The sequence below is a fragment of the Poecilia reticulata genome, chromosome 9, assembly GCF_904066995.2.
Source record: "Poecilia reticulata chromosome 9, P_reticulata-male-v2, whole genome shotgun sequence".
Lineage (NCBI taxonomy): Eukaryota > Metazoa > Chordata > Actinopteri > Cyprinodontiformes > Poeciliidae > Poecilia > Poecilia reticulata.
The window spans coordinates 23,775,258-23,795,312 of NC_088838.1; the positions used below are offsets into that span (position 1 = coordinate 23,775,258).

At 36.4% G+C, this 20,055-nt stretch overlaps 1 protein-coding gene across 2 annotated transcripts; it reads left to right on the plus strand.

The window, feature by feature from the left end:
• The first annotated feature begins 3,404 nt into the window (after window positions 1-3,404).
• mapkapk5 (MAPK activated protein kinase 5) lies at window positions 3,405-19,874 on the plus strand. 2 transcript variants are annotated; one of them, XM_081610742.1, is made up of 15 exons: window positions 3,405-3,587; window positions 5,753-5,826; window positions 8,233-8,308; window positions 8,699-8,796; window positions 9,480-9,588; window positions 9,715-9,804; window positions 10,912-11,007; window positions 11,087-11,167; window positions 11,544-11,731; window positions 11,886-12,006; window positions 12,994-13,047; window positions 13,220-13,350; window positions 14,095-14,210; window positions 14,370-14,474; window positions 15,263-19,874. In XM_081610742.1, exons 1-15 carry the CDS (start codon window positions 3,552-3,554, stop codon window positions 15,355-15,357), a joined length of 1,470 nt encoding a protein of 489 aa, XP_081466868.1. In that variant the 5' UTR covers window positions 3,405-3,551; the 3' UTR covers window positions 15,358-19,874. The 2 variants fall into 2 exon arrangements, with proteins under 2 accessions (XP_081466868.1, XP_008416499.1); XM_008418277.3 differs by lacking the exon at window positions 12,994-13,047.
• Window positions 19,875-20,055: the final 181 nt, after the last annotated feature.

The following is a 20,055-nucleotide window of genomic DNA, read 5'->3' on the forward strand; positions in this document are numbered from 1 at the left end:
GCTTAATTTCCGGTCTAACAGTGAGCTCCTACAACTTTTCACATAGGGAAAGATTCTTTTGGATTGTGTTGGTTTTTTTTCATACATTACATAAATTCAGCCTTTGAAAATTGCTCTTGCACTTTCTCTGATTATTTTATTCTGAAATGAAGAATCCTTTAATGACATGAGACATGCACGACAAAACAAGAAAAAACAAAACAAATTTCCACTCAGTCATGCTCAATAAATTAAAATATGTGTTGCAAAGAGATTTGTCTTTCAGATTTGGAAATAACCTTTTGACCTAAACATGCTTTTCATCAAGCCATTTTTGCAATAAAATGTTTTTATTAGTCTGATTTAACAATCTAATCTTGAATGTTGTGTTTTTATTAGCTGTAATTGTCTTTTCTATGTCGGATAACAATAAACACGAAGAGATGTTGCGTACACTTAATAGAAGCCATAAACTGATTTCTCGAATTCATCATGAACTACAGCAAGTCTAAATTATTAATGTAAAAACATTGGTCTTTAAGTAGTAATGGGAGCAATCAAATAAATACACCAGAAGGATTGTACTGTTTGGAGTATAATGACATGAACATAACAATGGTAATTTTACATAGTATTTCAGTTATTGTAATTAAAACACTGGTTACATATGTTACAAGATGCAATTAGTGCACAACTAATTAAAATTACTGTTAAATCACAGAGAAGTTACAAATATTACAGAAAGGAATGATATGATAAAGGTAAAAAAACATGCTGCTTATTGAATAAGCACAAGACTCAAGATTTACTGTAATGTAATTTATTAGGAGTGCCACAAGATGCATTGCAGAGCAAAATCAGGTTGCACAAGCTCATTGAAAGACATTAGAAAACAACTACACGTTAACCAGAGATAAGCATAACTAGATGTAGAATCAGAAGCACATTTAAAAGATACAAATAAAAGTATTTAATGCACAAGGGAAATGTTGATTTCATTGAAAGTTTGAGTATTTGTGGAACATAATAGCAACCGCATTAAAAAAGGAAATAATGTCATGTAATCTCCAGTCATTTTCAACAAATATTTTATCTTTTAATAATCTGCTAAAATATAATTATTTGTTTAAAGTCTTTTATTATTTATTTATTTATTTATTTAACTTATTTTTAATGAATTTATAATTTATTTAATGACATTTAAGCATTGGCACAATATTTTCCTCTGTGGGATTAAAAGTTCTTCTTACGTAATCTTATTTTAGTTAAATAACCTTCAGTTGAGCTATGAATGTCCCATAAAGTCCATGTAAACACTTCAAAACTTAAAGTGTCTCTTTCCCTGCTAAAAAGTGTGTCCCCACAGCATAATACTGCCACCACCATATTTCACCATGGGACAGGTCTGTTTTGAATGATATCCATTAATGCATGTAAGCCAAAAGTCCAAGTTTTGTCTTAGTGTCTGATCACACAAAATCTATCTGTGTTTTCATACTGTGGACTACTTGTCGAAAAGTGGGAAAATTCTTTATCCCTGTTTTTTCCACTTCACTGTTATTTACTAACTTTTGTTGGTCTATAACATAAAAATTAAATGAAATCCAATGATGTTTATAATTATGAAAGACAGTGAATTTAGTAATTATCAGAGCAGGGTAGTGATGAGTAACATTTACTTGAGTAATATGTGGGGAAGAAAAAAAAAGAGTACTTTTACTACACCTTACGTTTCACTTGTACTTGGGTAATATTACAAAGTAATGCTACTCTTACTTGATAAAAATATCTGGATACTCTACCCAAACCAAGTAGCTTCTCTGAATGAAGAACAAATTTTAATGAAAAATTAAACAAAACACAGACACACACCAGCACTTTATTTTGAAATGATTTTTAGTTATGTATGAAAAGTAATAAAAATAATCAAGCAAATCAGGCTCAGCAGTTATTTTCTGCTGAGCCTGTCATGTTAACTTGGACATTGTCACTACTTTACCCTGTTCTTGCATTAGTTATTGTAAGATTTTATTTAATTTGTGTTATATTGTGTTATATTGACACAAATATAACACAAATTATATTGTGTGTGTGTGTATATTATATATATATATATATATATATATATATATATATATATATATATATATATATATATATATATATATTGAGAAGAGTTTCTTCAGCTTACATTATCTATTTTGAATTCATGCTGTTTGCATTAATTTTACACTTCAGTCTAAAATAGAATTTGCACATATCTTTATATTATGATGGCATACTGAATGCATAATTTATAAAAAATTAAATCGGATGTTATGATCAGTTAATCAGTACTAGCCTTTTTAGAATACTTTATTTACTTGAGTAATTTCTTGGTAGGGTACGGCAGTACTGGCTACTCATATTTTGGTAACTCATATCAATTTTTACTATTTCAAATTCTAGGATTTAAAACAGTTGTTGTGACTGACTGTTTAAACAAATAAACAAATAATTAGACTAGAGTTCAGACTGTAATAAACCTTTAGTTAACCCTTGAATGTAAACTTGAATGCGCACTGAAATTTGGGTCTTTATGAAGGAACCCTCGCACATGCCAAAAAACAACCAGTGAAGTTATTCTATAAATAAATACATATAATACAATAAATTTATGTGATACAAAAAAATATATAGACTTACAGACTGTGGATATATGTTGTTTCAATTTCAGACAACAACCATCACAGTTGGTATTAATTTTCATCAGGCGTTCTGTGTGGACTCCTATTGAGTGCCGTCTGGGGTTATGGAATTAACCAAATAGTCCAGAGATGGTCTGGACCTCCGCTGGAAAAAGAACCGGTTGACCTGCTTCATCGAACATATTAGGCCGTAGCATCTTCCAGTGTCCATGTACTGTTCTGATGAAGAATGATAACATTTCTGTCTTAAAGCAGGGTTAGAAAACTAACTTATCTCTTTGCCACAAGCCGTTGGGAACGCGCTGTGCTCGCTGTGTCGTATCAGCCCCCCAGGTGTTCCTGTATAATAGTCATTTTAAAAATATCTCACTTTATTCAGACCTATCCCCATGTCTGCTTTTTTATAATCAACTGGACAAACTGTAAAATCGGCAAGCAGACGGCTGTGTTGTTAGCTTCAGAGCTAACAGTGACCGAGTCAGTATTCGGGGGCTAAAAATATCGCTCACTGCGCCACCGAAGCTGCTCGGCTTCGGTCCACGTTTGACTCCCGTCTTCGGCTTTCTTTTTCTGGTGACCTTGCTCGGAGTTTGACGCTCTACATGGTCACCACAGCGGGTTCAGGACAAGAGGAAGAGCGAGTCGGACCCCGAGGCTGTGAGCCGAGCTGGCCTGATCTGACGTGCTGGGCTTCAGGTCTCCCGGCGGACCACACTCGGCTACGGCTGATCGGTGGCCGGGTGACATTTTGCTGTGATGGGCTTATATTGTCATTAGTGGTGATATAACGAGCCCCGGTTCTGCCCAGGGAGACCGAAACTTTGCGAAGGGATCAGAGTAAGCGACTTATTTCCAACTTTCGTAGACTTCCAGGAGCTGCGCACCATGACGGAGGACAACCATGCAGAAAAGTTCATTAAGGTAAGGAAGTGCTGATTAGTGACAGCTGGTGTTTTATCAGGTACTAATCTATGCATATTTTCATTATATGTAGAAATAATGCTACATTGATAGAGCATTTGATAGCAGATACATCTCAGTGTTGCTTTTAGAAATAATAAAAAAAAGTTTAGTACATGATCAACATCTGCTGTAAAGTTGGACCACTAGTATCTGTTCCAGCAGTAAAAGTCAAAAATGCTTTTAGGAGAAATAGTGGAAAAATAGATCATTTTCTGGTTCACCTTTGTTTTTGTGGTGGTAATTTATCTATTTCTCAGGACTGCAGAAGCCCCCATCACAGTCTTGTGACTTGTTTCTTAGCTACAGAGTACTAGAGCTTTGAGATACTGATTTGGCCCAGGGACTAAATAACTATTTACCCTGTTACAGATTTGTTCTGTTATTGTTTTTTTTTTGACACATAAGGTTAATAAACTACTACTAAAACCAGCCAAGGAAACAATTGTAAATACAGAAGACTGTTTTCAAATGGTGAGTTGCTGCTTAGTTATGAATTAATGAAATCTTTTGGAAAGCTGAGTTTAATTTCAGTTATCATACCAGGCCAGACTTGTAGGATTTTCTGACAAAACATAGGCAAAAATATCTTTTAAAGAATCATGCCCTGATTGATAGATATTCAAAATCAGATGTAAAGCAAAATCAGTGGCACGTATCAATCTGGAAAAACTAAACACAACAAGAGAGCCAATATCCACAAATGGATTTAATCTTAAACAGTGGCCTACCAAAACCTACCAAAGTTAGGAAATTCAGACACAAATGTGACCGGCCAATGGAAACACAAAGATGCACATAAAAGCAAGCTAGTTTTAATTTTTAAGGCCACCAAATTTTCCAAATCCATCATGTTCCCTAACAGGAACAGGCTGACTGATAAAACGGAGCATTGCTCCTGTGATACGTTCAGCCTTCTTGTTATCTGCTTTAAATCTTGCTCTGTAACACTCTCTTGCATACATAAACTAAACATATGGTAGAAAATATAGCTCTATTCAGATATTTTAAATATTCCTTTTACTTAATTTTTAAAACCTCGCAAATGCAGAAAATGGTTAACTTGGTTCGCTACCGGCATCCAGAGGATCTGACCTGGTAGCTTTGCTCTGTCTGATAAGGGTAAAGAAAAAAAGTTTGTATTTTTGAGCTTAAAACAGCCAAAGAAGCTGAAAATCAACCCGTTTCCATAAAAAACTGACTTCAAAGGGCATTCATATTGTGAAGGCAGTAAAAAATGAGTTACAGTTGCTAACACTAACATATTCACAGGAAGATGAAACAACTAATCATTTAATGGGATTGTTTTAAAAAAATATTTGCACAGAATTTAAGTCCAAACTCAGATTATCCTCTCAATTTCAGTCGTTCCTTCAGAGCACCTCCCTAATCCTCTGTGTTGGCACCAGAGGCTAATCTTTGTGATGTGTTTGTTTTTGGCAGCCAAGTTGTCATTGTCTAGAAATAATTTGCGTTTAGGATAACACTAGACTAGACGAATGATGAAGTGCATTTAACTATGACACAACGGAGGGCTGATTAGGGCTGTCAATCATTTATACCACATGAAATCTGTCAACTGAATTTTAAAAATCTATGAAACGACTAACTAAAATTTACAGCTGAACAGATCAGGCTTTTACAAGCTGGTACAGATTTCCAATTTAGTTTCAAATCACGGCCCGCTGGTCTTGATTTCTGCTGAGACTCATTTAAGGACTAAACACATGTTAATTTGTGTAAACTTGATTTTTTTTCATCAACAATAACGGTTAACAACCAGAAAATATGATAGAGATGGTGCTTTTGCATCCAACGACGAGCAGGATTTGCATCTCACCTTTATCTAAGTTTATCAAACTCAGTAGAGTTCATCAAATAATATTTTTGATTGTTTGGTTCTGCATTTGAGAAACACAAACAAATAGTAATCAGTTTGGAAATCGTCAGTAAACATTTATTCATTGCTTCAGTCAGTCTCACAAGGTTACAGAAGACCTCTGATGGTAAATTTATTTATTCATTTATAATGCTATTAAGGATAGTTTTTGCACTGCAGCTTGTAATTGCAATACTGTTGCTGAATAATGGATTACGTTTGACATCCTGGTTTGCTTTTCAAACAGGAGGCGTCCATCTTGGATGAATACATCATAAACTGGACACAGAAGCTGGGAGCTGGAATCAGCGGACCTGTCAGGTGAGCATTTCTCCGCCATTTTATTCATCTAATGAGGACTCTATAAAGATAACTGGGGATTAAATTACCCATATGGAGTCAGATTAATTAATCTTTGATGCTGCTGATCATCGGTTTGAACCGGCTGCATTTAATAACCGATTCGTCAAAACTCTCATGCTGTGGTGAGAGTTAAGAGTTACATGTTGTTTCACACTGCAGTTACTGTGGGGAAAAAACTGTTGTGTTTTCTGGACAGATAATCTCTGCTGCCAAAAAATACTTCCCACACATTAAAGATGTTTGCATTTTATTTTTCCTTGCGCAGGAAAAAATGAAAATTATTATACAAAAAGGTCAAGGATGAGTCGAGGGGTTTATGAAACCAGGGTTTGTTTGTGTCCCGTATGTCGTCTTCCCCTCTTGCTGTCTGTGTTGTCTAAATCCTGCTGTGTTTGGTGCAACAGTGTCACATCCTAAAGGTTACTGGGCTTGAATCCAAAGCTAAACTTTTACCTGCTTCAATACGTAACCATGTAGTCGAAACTCTTACTGCGCAAATAAACATGTTTGTACGTATTAACCCACATGCTCTGAGCTACACTTATCTTCTTCTGTGATTACTGCCCTGTGCTTTTAGAAGCGTTTAAAGGATAAAGACTGAATCAGTCATTGTCTTTATGCGTGCTGTTTCTAAGCTTTTCATTTGCTTCTATGTAGATGTGAAGGATATGAGTCGTAAATCTTGCTCTGACTCCTGTTCATTCTGCGTTTCGAAGCTATCGCAGATTCAGATCAAAAGACGACAAGCTGTTATTTCACAAGCGTATCATTTTAGCATAAAGTGATGAGAAAACTGAGAAATCGCCTCATCATGTCTGACTAAAAACCCGCTATGATTCAAAGAATCTGCCTGGTTTCTTTTTTTGGGCTGCTCTCAGTCATCCGGTCTTGTGTTTTCTGACTCAGTTCTTTGTTCTGATATTCATTGATGACTCTTCCTTTGCTTTAATCCCCCGCTGCCCTGAATCTCAACAGCCCTCCGATGTGTAACTCTGTGACTCATTAGGTGGCCACTTCTGCCTTCAGAGGAATGGCCTTTGGCCAAAGCAAAGCAGAATGTCAGCTGTGGTAATTCTTTAATAGTGCAGTCTGGGTTCAAGGGTCAAAGGTTGCCGTTTACAGTGAATTTGTTTACAAGATGTGTGAAAAACAGCCACAGATAAATGTGTCTTCCATGTAAATCTATAAGCCTTACACTGAAACAAATACTTCCAACATCAACATGTGAAAAGCTCAGCCTTCTCTGACATCAATACAGTGTAGGCCTGACTATTTTTTTTTTTTTACTAATAGATTAATAATTGGATATGAAAAGGTGCTTTTTAGAATTTTTTTTAAAGAATTTGAACGAGGTGAAGTTAAGATGAACTATACCTCTTGAGAATTTCTTGGTATAACATATTTATAGACAAAAGTTGTTTTTGAATGGGGGGAAAAAAAGTGAAGATGCACCAATGAGGCTTTTCATTGCTGACACTCATCTCCAGTTTTCTTTTAGTCTCATCTGCCTGTTACAATTTTGACTGAATCTGATTCTGAATCTATACACTTTTTTTTTTTACTTACAAAGACTACGAAACATAAAGGAGAAAAAAATGTTTTCACGACTGGAGAAAGCAGTTTTGAGTCCAACAGGAATTACAAGATTATCCCCCAGTTATGCATCCACCCTAAACGTAATTGCTCACAGTTTGGAGGGCAGAGTTCAGTCTCAATACAAACACTGATTATTCCCTGCTTGCAGAATCAAGAAATTGGATCTGCCTGGCAGCATGAAGTAGGCTAAAAGATCTCAACAAACAACTCAACAGAATTTCAGTAAAAAAAAACAAAACAGTCAAACAGTGTTGATGGTCTCTGGCTGTTCTTCTTCAGGATCTGGATCATTTCTGTAATTGAGGCGAACATGAATTCTGGTTTTACCAGAAAATCCCAAATGAGATTGTCTGGTCGAATGCGTTTTCACATCACTGATTTAAAGTCAATATGGTGAAAGTTTACTAAGGTACAGAAACTTCTACATTAATTCTGTACGTAAACCATGTGGTTATTGAACGTTTGCACTGAAAAAACACAAAATTGAGAGTATTTTTGGTTCAATTTCTACTGAAAATATCTTGGTACACTTGAAATAAGATTAAACTAACATTTCAACAGGATATAAAAACTTGTTTTAAGTCAATAACGCTGTAATATTGGTAAAAAAAATACTAGTTCCACTGACAACAACACATTTTCCCCATATTATGAATGACATATTCTGCCAGTGAAACTATGAATTTTTTAAAAGATTTTGTGTGTTTTGCTGTGTGGGTTATGTTGCGCAACCTGTTTGTTGACTCTTCTATTCTCCCTCCTATACAGGGTGTGTGTGAAGAAGTCGAGTCAGGAACGCCTGGCCCTGAAAATCCTCATTGATCGCCCCAAGGCCAGAAATGAGGTTGGGACTCTGTCATTGGTCTGATTAATCCCTGTTGTTTGTCGCCTCTGGCTGTATCAGCATGCTTTGTTCCGCCTGTTATCAGTCTTGATTAATTCCTGTTTTTCTTGTCCTTGCCACTCTCTCTTCTCAACCTCGATCTGTTTAGAAGAGCGTCTTTGTCCCCAACATCGTCTTCCTGCAGCGCACAGTGTGTCTAACAGCCTTATCATGTCATTTAGCTGCACACTGTTTTGATCAAGCAGCTTGAAAACAGAGATTTGCTTCACAGACTCCTGCTGACGAACCGTGAAAGCTGGCTGACAGGAAGATGCAGACTGTGACACACTTACAGCCATTTCTGGCTCTTTTAACATCTTCTCGACGTAAGATTATTTCTCTTCTGTGCAGGTGCGTCTTCACATGATGTGTGCCAACCACCCGAACATTGTGCAAATTCTGGAGGTGTACGCCAACACTGTCCAGTTCCCTCACGAGTCCAGTCCAAGGTAATAATGGCTTAACCCAGGGCTGTCCAAACTTTTTGCACTGTGGGCCAGAATCACCAAGTTTTCAGTAAGAAATGCTAATTTTATAAATAATTATATAGTGAATTATTTTCTTTCTGCCTGCTAATCAACAAATTAGCAGGCAAATTCATTGCCTGCTAATTCATTTTAATCCTTTTTAATTCATTTATTTGAATTAAAACGGTCAGGAAAGACTTTAGTTTCCTAACTTGTTGGTGAAGAAATCAATTTTAGTTTATTCCCAGCAATAAAAATGAGAACTCTTTCAAAACTCTTAACTGTGTTTATCTAAATTTAATTACTGAGTGTGACTAAGTTTGTTTTTGAGTAAAAAGTCACTGGAGATTTGTGGCTCCTATATTAAAATAATAATACAAAACATGTCTAATTAAAGAAGCACTTGTTTTGTGCCTAAAATTTTCTATTTAAGATGTAAATTTGTTGTTGAAAAGTTCATACAGAGAAAGCTGATCTACATTAGCTCCATTTGCTGGATTTAAACCATTCCTAAATTGCGTCCAAAGACCGCTCAAAACCTCTCCAAGGGCCACAAATGGCCCCCCAGCCGCACGTTGGACATCTCTTTCTTAACCTGTACACATTTTTTACATATCCATTTTATCCTGACATAATCTCCCAATTAAATCCCTTTTTTGTGTAAGAGCAAGACTCCTGATTGTTATGGAGATGATGGAGGGTGGCGAGCTCTTCCACAGAATTAGTCAGCACAAGCACTTTACTGAAAAGATGGCCAGTCAGGTCACCAAACAGGTGAGTGGAGTCCTGATATTCAACACCACCATTGCTCAACTCACTAAGTGGAGCGTGTGTGTGTCTGTCTGTGTGTGTGTGTGTGTGTGTGTGTGTGTGTGTGTATTATGTGTCGTCCCGCTGTAGATCAGCCAAGCATTGGCTCATTGTCACTCCCTGAATATTGCACATCGTGACCTGAAGCCAGAGAACCTGCTCTTCAAAGATAACTCTCTGGTAAGCTGCATTCACATCGAAGCTGTTTGGAGAAGTCCAGGTTTCTACGCTGAATGGAAAAGTTTGGAATAATTCAGGAATTATTCAGGAAAAACAAAAGAAAGAAAAAGTTTAGGTTGGGTGATGATTGGATGGAAAAATGTGGCCGACAGATGGAAAATTTGCAAAAAACAGCACATTTTGCTGTTTTTTTGCACATTTGCTCCTGTCAGCCACTTCTGTTTTCACATAATGTTACCGTATTTTCCGCACTATAAGGCGCACCGGATTATAAGGCACACCTTCAATGAATGGCCTATTTTAAAACTTATTTCATAAAAAAAACTTTCATACATAAGGCGCACCGCATCATAAGGCACATAGAATAGACGTTTCATTTTGGGTTGCCAATTTGTTCCGTATCCTATTATTACACATCCACAGTTGAAAAGAAGTGGTCCCCGAGTTCTTTATAGAGTAGGCTGCCCCAGTCGTTGTTTCACTCATGGTGTTGTGATATTGTGCCCAACTGCTTTCTGGGTAACACAGACCAACCGACACGCTGCTGCCTCAGTCTCTGTCTCTCTTCCCCCCCCTTAAATTTATTATCAAACTTTATTAACAAACCAGCGTTCTGACAACTATCCCAGCATGCACCGCGCACTTCTTCTTCTACGGGGGAAAATGAAGTCGGCGGCTGCTTACCGTAGTTGCTAGATCTGTTGTGGCTTAATATTGGTCCATATATAAGGCGCACCGCATTATAAGGCGCACTGCCGGCTTTTGAGGAAATTGAAGGTTTTTAGGTGCGCCTTATAGTGCGGAAAATACGGTAAATTTTCCATTGTGTAAAACTATTATCCATCCATATTTGCGTCAATCTGTTTATCTTTCCATCCATTCCTTTACCCCTCTCTACATGGAAATTGTTTAGTGAACTTTTTGTGGAGCACACAAGTTCAGAAACTGAAAGCTGTATAATTGTCAAAGTTCAAGGAATTTATTTTTTATTACTTCTCTACACTTTCTGCAATCAATTTGTGATGATGTATTGGTTGATTTATTAATATTAAAGCATTTTTGAGACTTATTGTATAAGAACTTTTGCTTTCCTTTTCTGCCCTGCAGGACGCACCTGTGAAGTTGTGTGACTTTGGCTTTGCCAAAATCGATCAAGGAGACTTGACGACCCCTCAGTTTACTCCTTACTACGTAGCACCTCAGGTACAAAACGGGCAAAAAATTTATTTCTGTTTTTTTTAGTTTAAATAATTGATAGCTGCATAACTAATTTTCTGTTCAGGTACTTGAGGCTCAAAGAAGACACCAGAAGGAAAAGTCTGGAATTATACCTACCTCACCAACTCCTTACACATATAACAAGGTGAGACTCACTTCAGCTGAGTATAGAGTAAAAGCATGCAGTGTAAATCCAAATCAGTCTTTAGGTTTTGATGGGAAAATAAACTTGGATATATTTGCAAGAAAAACTCACATTTTTGGATGCTGCTTTTGCTTGATTAGGTTTTTATTCAGTGAACCTTCTTTACATCCAGGATCAAAATCTATCTTAAATTATTGCATCTATAAAACATGCTACTAGTTATAGATGTTATTAAAAAAAACTAAAGTAGTACATAATATAAATACGGACTTATGTCTCCTATTGAAGAGAGGTGCAGAGATCTCTGGTTTTATTTTTTGTATATTTATTGTTGCCAATGCACACAGAAAGAAAAGCTTATTGTCTGTCTCTGCAGAGCTGTGACTTGTGGTCGCTGGGTGTGATCATCTACATAATGCTGTGCGGCTATCCTCCGTTCTACTCAAAGCACCACAGCCGCACCATCCCTAAGGACATGAGGAAGAAGATTATGACGGGCAGCTTTGATTTCCCAGAAGATGAGTGGAGCCAGATCTCTGAGATGGCCAAGGACATTGTACGCAAGTAAGACTTTTTTTTTTTTTTAATATAATATTAAAAAACCCATAAAAAGTCCAACCTCTTCTTCCTCATGCTGACTTTTCCAGCATGTTTATATTTGCCCATTTGTCTGCTTTTTCACTCATTTTTACCTCTTCTCTCTGCTTTGTGTGTGCAGGCTACTGAAGGTAAAGCCAGAGGAGAGGCTGACTATTGAGGGAGTCCTGGCTCACCCCTGGCTGAACTGCACCGAGGCGCTGGACAACGTCTTGCCGTCTGCACAGATGATGATGGACAAGGTGAGTTAGAAGCTGCAGTGGCCGGAACGTTTCGGGCGATGCAGCATTACTGTTTTAGTCGGTGGAGTGCCTTGCTGAAATGTTCATGCAGCCCAGTCTACAACCCCAAACTCCACATTATGTATTTGTGCAAGCAATTGATGAATTTATTGTAATGTACATTAAAATGAGCTTGATGATTTCCTTTCTGATGATTAATAATTTTTGAAGATCAATTTTGTTTGCAGACGCTTCATGATCGTTTTATTTAAGGCTTCAGCTGTGTGTTTTTATTTCTGTTCACTGTTTTTGGTTGTTGTATTTTACTTTAGATGTTTAAAATATCTTCCAGTTAGTGTCTAGTGTTCTTGACAAAATAAAAGTTTATTAGTCTTGGAAAGGGTGACTTAAAACTGATCTCAAATCAACAATATTATCATTCATAACGGTAATTACTGGGACAATTTATCATCCCGTAAAATCTATTATTGTGACAGTTCTAACAATAGATGGATTTTGTTTTACTACTTTATTTATAAATCACTTTACACCAACAGTAGCTGTGGCAAAGTGCTGTACAGATAATAATCAATGAGTATTCAAAATGTGTGAAGGACAAAAGACAAAAAGGCACATAATGGTTTTATGCAGTTAAAACCTTAAAGTGTGGCATGCATTTATTTCCAGTATGCCCTGGTGTTTTGCGACAGCTCAAACTCAGTCAGATTGAATGGAGAGTGTCTGGAGATCGGTTTGCATTTTTTCCTTATATAATCAATTGGAGAGGAATATTGTAGCACATGGTTACGCTTCGATCTACACCTGGGATCTCCGTCTTCAGCCCTCGAGTTTTTCTGTTCTGCAGATGTTGAATTCTTCTCTGAAGACACCGTAGTTTATCTGCTCTACTCAGAAAGTGTTGCGTTTTTAAAATCAAGATGCTAAAGTGTGCATTTTATGACGGTAAACTGATTAAAGTAACACACAGTGACCATTAATGTTTTTCAGTGTCTTTTAAGTGATGATGATGCTGCTGCCGTCAGAGGAGTTGGTGAGCAGAAGGTTTGCAAAGTACAGTTTCTCTCTTTTGTCGACCTTCGTCTCTGAACTCACCTTCAGCAGAGCGAAACATGGCTGGGGAAACGGGCAGGCACAGCTTTCTGTCGGCACAAGGGAGAGCGCTTCGACTGAGACCTGACAGCTCTAATCGTGGCTCCGATCTCTCTCTGTGCAGGCCGTGGTCGCGGGGATCCAGCAGGCCCACGCCGAGCAGCTCGCCAACATGAGGATTCAGGACCTGAACGTCAGCCTGAAGCCTCTGAACTCTGTCAACAACCCAATCCTCAGGAAGCGGAAACTGCTGGGGTACGGCCGTGACGGTTGAAATGATGGACTTACTCACTTACTGCATTAAGTTTAATGGTTGCACAAAGTTTGCTATTTGGTCGTCCCATTTAATCTGAATGCACACTTAAGGCACAAAAGTGATTAATATAAAAAATCGAGTCTGTTGTACCTAAGACTTTAAAATTTCATTTTCCTTTCTCTGAGAAAAGGAATACATCACCAGCTCCCTTTTATTCTAACATGCATAATTCAACGTTCCATCAAAATGTTGTGTAAATATTTATCATTTTTGCCTTAGTAAGAACTGAAGTGTAATATGTAATGTAATCTATTAAACTATTGTGGCTTAATGTATTTGCAATTCATTTTAGACTTTTTTTTGTAATCCACAGTCAATATATAAACAAAGAATACACTATAAGTTTCAAAATAGCAAAATTATCAGTTCTTAAATGTTAAATTGTACCCGAAGTCTGACTCCAAATATAACCAAGTTGTCATTTATGTAGTAAATCAGAATATTTCAAATTAAACATCAAAGTAAGCTTCCTGTTTTCAACCTTGACTACAAATTTGAAATATTTTATGTTGGTATTTTTCTGGATTCAAACTTCCCACAGAAGAAAACAAGTTATTACTGCTAAAGGCAGCCTGCTGAAACATGGAGTTCACTTTTATGTTTTATTTTACATGACTAGATGGAGAATGTTGTAAAATTTCTCTTTGTGCTGACTGTACCTTTTATGTTCTTAAATCTTTCAGCCCCAAACCCACAGACAGTTTCTTCATCCATGACCCAGAGAACGGAGGGGAAGACTCGAACGTAGCGCTGGAAAAACTGAGAGATGTCATAGCACAGTGCATACTCCCACAGGCTGGTGAGTTTCTGCACATCCAAACACCCAGATCTTCTTATGATCTCTGCATTTTGGTGTCTGACTTTTCAAGGGTGCTGATGGTAACGCATCCTGAAACAAATGAAACGAGTAAAAATGATGCGCTGCAGTTTATATGTGATTCTATCTAAAACGTTCCAGGAGAAAACGAGGATGAGAAGCTGAATGAGGTGATGCACGATGCCTGGAGGTTCAACAGAGACTGTAAGCTGCTGAGAGACGGCCTGCAGGGTCTCAGCTGGGATGGTCTGTATTCAGCTTTATTCCTACAATTCCTCTGTCCTCTTTAATCTGTTGATCAAAAACTGAATATAATTATCTCGTATCTAATAATTACTTTTTTATAGATTTATCTTATTTCCACAGATTTTTAAAGTGATACAGTACTTATTTCTACTCTTATTTCTACTCTTGAGCGAACAGCCAATCAACACCAAGCAAAATGAATGCCGATCCTTGGTTGGCTGCTTTGCAAACGTCAGCCAATAGCGTATCAAGTAGTATAGAATGTGGAAATCACAGAAACTGGGAACAATATTTATGTATTCTGCCTTTGACTAATCAATTGTCTAAAAGTTAAATCCATTTTGAGACTGACAAGCAGCTGATTCTTTCCTCTTTTTGTCCATCCATCCATCCGTCCGTCCGTCAGAAGTTGCTGCATATTTCAGATTTAAAGCCTGACTGCTGTAGAAAAATCCCCCATAAATTCAAGGATAAAGATATGACTCTCATCCTTTTATTCTAATATCAACTTATCCACTTTGTTGCCAAATTTACTGTCTTTTCAGACCTCACTTGCAACGATTTAAAAAAAAAAAAACTAACTAGTGATAAAGTCTAAATCAAGTCAAACCCCATCAGATGTTCCTTATTACTTCTGTGCTTTGAACCCCAAAGGATATAGATGAAATAAAAGGACCGGAGCTGCCTGTAGTTCTTCAAATTACTCAATGGAAACCATTAAATGTTTCTCAATTTTAGCTATAATTGGTGTGGTTATCAAGGCTTTAACTCCAATGTTTTTATTGCAGGGCGATCATTTTCCGATAAAGTTGACCGCTTGAAGTTGGCTGAAATAGTGAAACAGGCCATTGAAGAAAAGACAAATCTTCAAGATTCTCATTAGCCAACGCTGACTTTCTATCTTTTTTTATATTTTATTTTATTGTTTATTGAGACTCTTTTTAATCCATATCTGTAAAGACTGTTTTATGTCAAATGATGTGCATTTTTTATTTTGGTTTTTATTGCCTCCATAATTTCATTTGTAAAACCTATTGTTGAGCTATACTGGAAGAGCTACTGTACAGCTGTACATATATTTCAAAGGATTTGTTGGTACTATCATTTTTTAAAAAAAACAAATGGACAATTGCAAAGAATGTGGAGAAAAAATATATTTTCATTTTTACTAAAAAAGATAAAAGAAATCTGTGAAAGAAATTATTTTTTGGGAGGGAATTTTTATTAGCTGCTCGTCGACGATGTCTTGTTTTATCCCAATTATTTCTTTCTCTTCTTTAATTATACTCATTGCAAGAGTTTTATTTATTTAAACTGAAAATTCCAAGATTTTATATCTTTCTTGTAGCTCGATAGTGGCTCTAAAGTTTAGAGAAGCTGTCTATGATGTGACCTTTGTTCTTCCACTCTGCCTGCAGGTGTATAAACATAACAGCCATCGTTTCATTTATTGTTTTTTTTATCAAACCTTTTTGACATTCTTAATATGTAGGACAAGCAGAAATGAGGAATTGAGGCAAAGGAAAGTGTCAGAGCTGAAGCATGCACCTTCAACCCATTTAAAACATCAGCTGACTAAAATCAGTCAAAAAAAATTCCTTTCGTTGTAATTAGTGGAAAAAAGTTTTTTTGTTTGTTTGTTGGTGAAATCTAAGCCACACGAGACCAAAGGTTTGCCTTTCGTTGTAAATCAGTGACTCTGCTAACAGAAATGCTCGTGTTGCATCACACGAAAGTGAGAAACTTGGACAGGTTGAGCTTTGCCTTCATGGGATAAGAAAGTGATTTTTACAACTGACCATTCAGAGCCTTTTTTTTATTATTATTATTATTATTCAAACCTTAAAGTTGCCTCAGCCTTTTGGAAAACACTACTGAATACTCAACACTTCTGAAGAGAAATGATTTCACCTGCAGTGGTTCTGAAAGTTATTCACTTGCTGTTAAAACACCAGCTTCTGTGATGTAGAAAATGAGACCAAGATGACCTTTAACCTTACTTTTAACATGTACAAGTTAGCTGCTTAAAAACAAGCGAGTGTCAAAATTACAAAGCTACAATAACATGTACGTTTAATTTGTTAATACTTTGCAAAAGTTATCAAAACTTCTTTGTCAAGACACCGATCTACAGGAAAGTCGGGAGATTCTGGACTCCTGCTCAAATAAGACAACCGTCCGAGTTCCAGCTAAAGAAAAATAACCCCACATCATGATATTGCCACCACCGTGTCGGTGTGGTGGTGTTTTTGTTTACATTTCGCCTCTTGAGAAATGTAAACAACTAAATGTTCAACTGTAGTGTCTAATGTTAGCTGGAGGAAGGTCTGAACAAGTTCGACAATCGAAAGTTTAGCAACACCTTTACGTTTTCTCTGGAAGAAAAAAAGTATCTGCAACTCTCCTTGGAGACTAAATGGATACGAGAATTTGTTGAATCAGAAAATCCTAAAACTCCTTGGATGTTTTTTCTCCTCTTCTTTGACTGATACCTTTGAACAGATAACTAATTTTGATCATGTTACATCTCCTCAATCGGTGTCCTTGGAAAAGAAAGCAAATGTCAGTTAACTTCCCCACTCGGCTCCTCCAGACTAGCGGCAGCAGCATTTAGCCAACACCTTGTGGGACTGCGAGTCTGCTGAGCTTCTCATTCGAACTACGTCTGTCGAACATTCCTGTGAACCCCTGTAAACGGCATAACGGAGGAACAGTGTTGTCAGAGCAGGAGCTTCTTAAGAGACAGATGCCCAATTTCAAGGCGTCAAATTGCAAAGTCAGTTATTTTTTATATATACAACTGAAGGTAACATAGTTACTTGATTGTGCTATAAAATAGACCTATGTGCCTGGAAAATTAATAATACTGCCCTGTTAAGGTAGTGCACACTTATGCAACCCCAGTTGTTGGAACTTTAAGGTTTTTAACATTTTTCCCATGTTTCTGTCCAGCAGATTTGTTTTTAAAGTTTAATTGTAAAAGATTATTCTCACACTAAAGGTGGAATGTATATTGTTAAAATCTATCATGGTCTCATCTTTTCATGACAAAAACCTGTTTGTTTTTTTTCAACAAAAGTGCATACACTTTCTGAAATCCATTGCTATATTTCATCCCTGAGTCAGAAATGTCCTCGATCCATTTCTTTTGATTCATTTTTGATCTGTGAAACTGAACGATTCAAACTGCTTAGATGCAAATCGGGATCTGCTGGAACTCAAATCTACGCGGTTCGTGACTTGACTTTCTTTTCCTGCAAAAGAGGTTGTCACTTGAAGAAAATGATTTCTTGAAACACAGTAGGGAAGTCTGGGTTTTGGTTTCAGAACTTGACGTTTTAGACCATGTGCAATAAGGCGATCGTTTATTCTGTGTCCAGATCACAAGGATTTTCACAATGAGATCTGTCAGTATTACTCCCACTCTGCGCTTCATTTCATTCGTGTGTGTGTGTAACCTTTATTTTCTGTTGGTTATTTTCATCTTTTAAGTTTTAATAAACATATTGACTGGGCTGAATTAAATCCTTATACTTTTGTGCTGCAGTCATATCTGATATTATTTCCGAGGAAAACAAAACACAGGATTTTTTTTAGTTTAAAAAGAAGCCACTTTTACTTCAAGGATGTTGAGCAATTTAATGATCTTTTTTTAAAAGTGGTAAGTGGCACAAAGAAAGTCTTTTGTAGTACTTTGGTATTTACAGATGAGCTTTTGTTTAAATTTTGCCAAGATAGTTTGGAAGTTATTTTAAACAGAATCCCTTCAAAGCTGAAAGACAAAAGCTTGTTTAAAAAAATGGTTCCTAATTATATTGCAGATTATTTAAATGTATTCAGTGCCTTGTTGAAAGAGGTAGTTTGTTCCAATAAATTCCCTTTTATCAAATTATTTCTCCAGTTTTCACAGAACTCATGGCAAGACTATAATAAAACGTGTTCATCTTCTAATAAACTAGCAGAATGCATACTCAGATTTACAGAAGACAGAGCAACTAAAAACAATTCACAATTCAAACTTTAATGCAGATGGATAACTGGGAGCAACCAGCTTCAGTGATGGAGTTGTCCAGGAAATGGACACTTGCTGAAAAAAGTAATCTAAAGTAAAAACATAAAATGTGATTCTTCTTCCTCTTTCAAAAAAAAAGAACATATAATACAAAAATTTGTGTGTATAATTTAAACTTGCCTGATCTGCCTACCCCCATCAACATTGTCTGGGAGTGCAAAATTAAAAATATAGTCTGAATTCTGACTTTTTTTTAAACTCAGGATTTTGAGAATAAAGTCAAAAATTTTCAGTGCCCTAATCATCTGTAGATTAAAAAAACTTTAGAAATATTTAAATTTCTTGACACAAAAAAAGCGTTACTTCACCCAAAACGATGTATTATGGTAGTGAATGATTAACTTCATCTGGCAGTTTGCTAACTTAGCATAAACTATATGGTATTTAGCATCGGAAAGAGATGCCAACATTATTGCAAATTATTTCATCTTTATTGAAAGCTTACACTGAAAGAAAGTCACTTGTACAAGCATTTTGATCTAAATGTATCAACTTTAACTACATCTGTTTTTGTCCCAAGTACGCCGTACGGGATGCTGAAGCTCAGTATCAATTTGAGCTAAATTAGCTATTTATGCTAGCCAGTTAGCAACGGTCATTTGGAAAAGTCTCGCCAATTTCAGGTTTCAGTGCACAGTTGTGGAGTTGAGGTTGTCTTTATTATTAAAGAGTTTAGTATTTTGCTAAATTAATTTAAAACTTAGGTTATGATGCACTTCATCACACTCTGCTCATTTTGATTTAGATTACATATGTTACACATTACCTATCATTTGTGCTGCAGGGCAGTATATGTGTTTTTGTAGTAAAGGCATGTGTACTATTGAAAACCACAATGGAAACCTGCAGTTCCAAGAAACTATGTACCCTGCTGTTTGCTCTGTGTTACCAATAATTGGATTGTTCCTGCTGCAGACCATCTTCTGATGCAGACATTTCACAAATGTTCTCTTTTAATTGAAGTTTTGATTTAATTTAAATTGTAGTCATCCTCCCAACTGGAAGTCATGAACAAATGCTGCTCTCTAACGTCATACCAGCAAATTAAGAAAAAAGTTTTTATTTTTGTTAATGGGTATTTTGTTCGGTGAAGAGGAAGATTTCTACTAGTACAATAACTTTGTGGTTAAATGTAAAACTGGAGAAAGGGCATTCATTTCAGAAAATTTCTCTGCTTCAACTTGCTTTTCTCCCCTCCGGTGTGGCCGTTATGTAGCATGAATCTTTCATTGACTTGCTGTATTTTCTGTCTTTACATAAGTTTGCCCTTTCTGTCTTTTTTTTGGGAATGTCAAAATGCTGACTTTTTAATAAACAATGTCTTGAAACTGAACTCGTTTTTTCTCCCCCCCCACTTTACCTACATGTAAATTGTAGATTTAAATCCACAGCAAAAATAAGGAAAAAAGGTGTTTTCAGCTAATTGCACACTGTATTGAATTTATTGCAAAAATGCTTAAGACAATTAAGCAAGATTGAATGTTAACATTTTTATTGCAGTTTTAAGAC

What these genes read in the sequence shown, in the direction of transcription:
- mapkapk5 (XM_081610742.1), top strand. Translation starts at nt 3,552, where the DNA reads ATGACGGAGGACAACCATGCAGAAAAGTTCATTAAG. An exon ending in GAGGAGTTGGTGAGCAGAAG is followed by an intron (nt 13,048 to 13,219) that starts GTTTGCAAAGTA and finishes CTCTCTGTGCAG; the next exon opens with GCCGTGGTCGCGGGGATCCA. An exon ending in AGGAAGCGGAAACTGCTGGG is followed by an intron (nt 13,351 to 14,094) that starts GTACGGCCGTGA and finishes TAAATCTTTCAG; the next exon opens with CCCCAAACCCACAGACAGTT.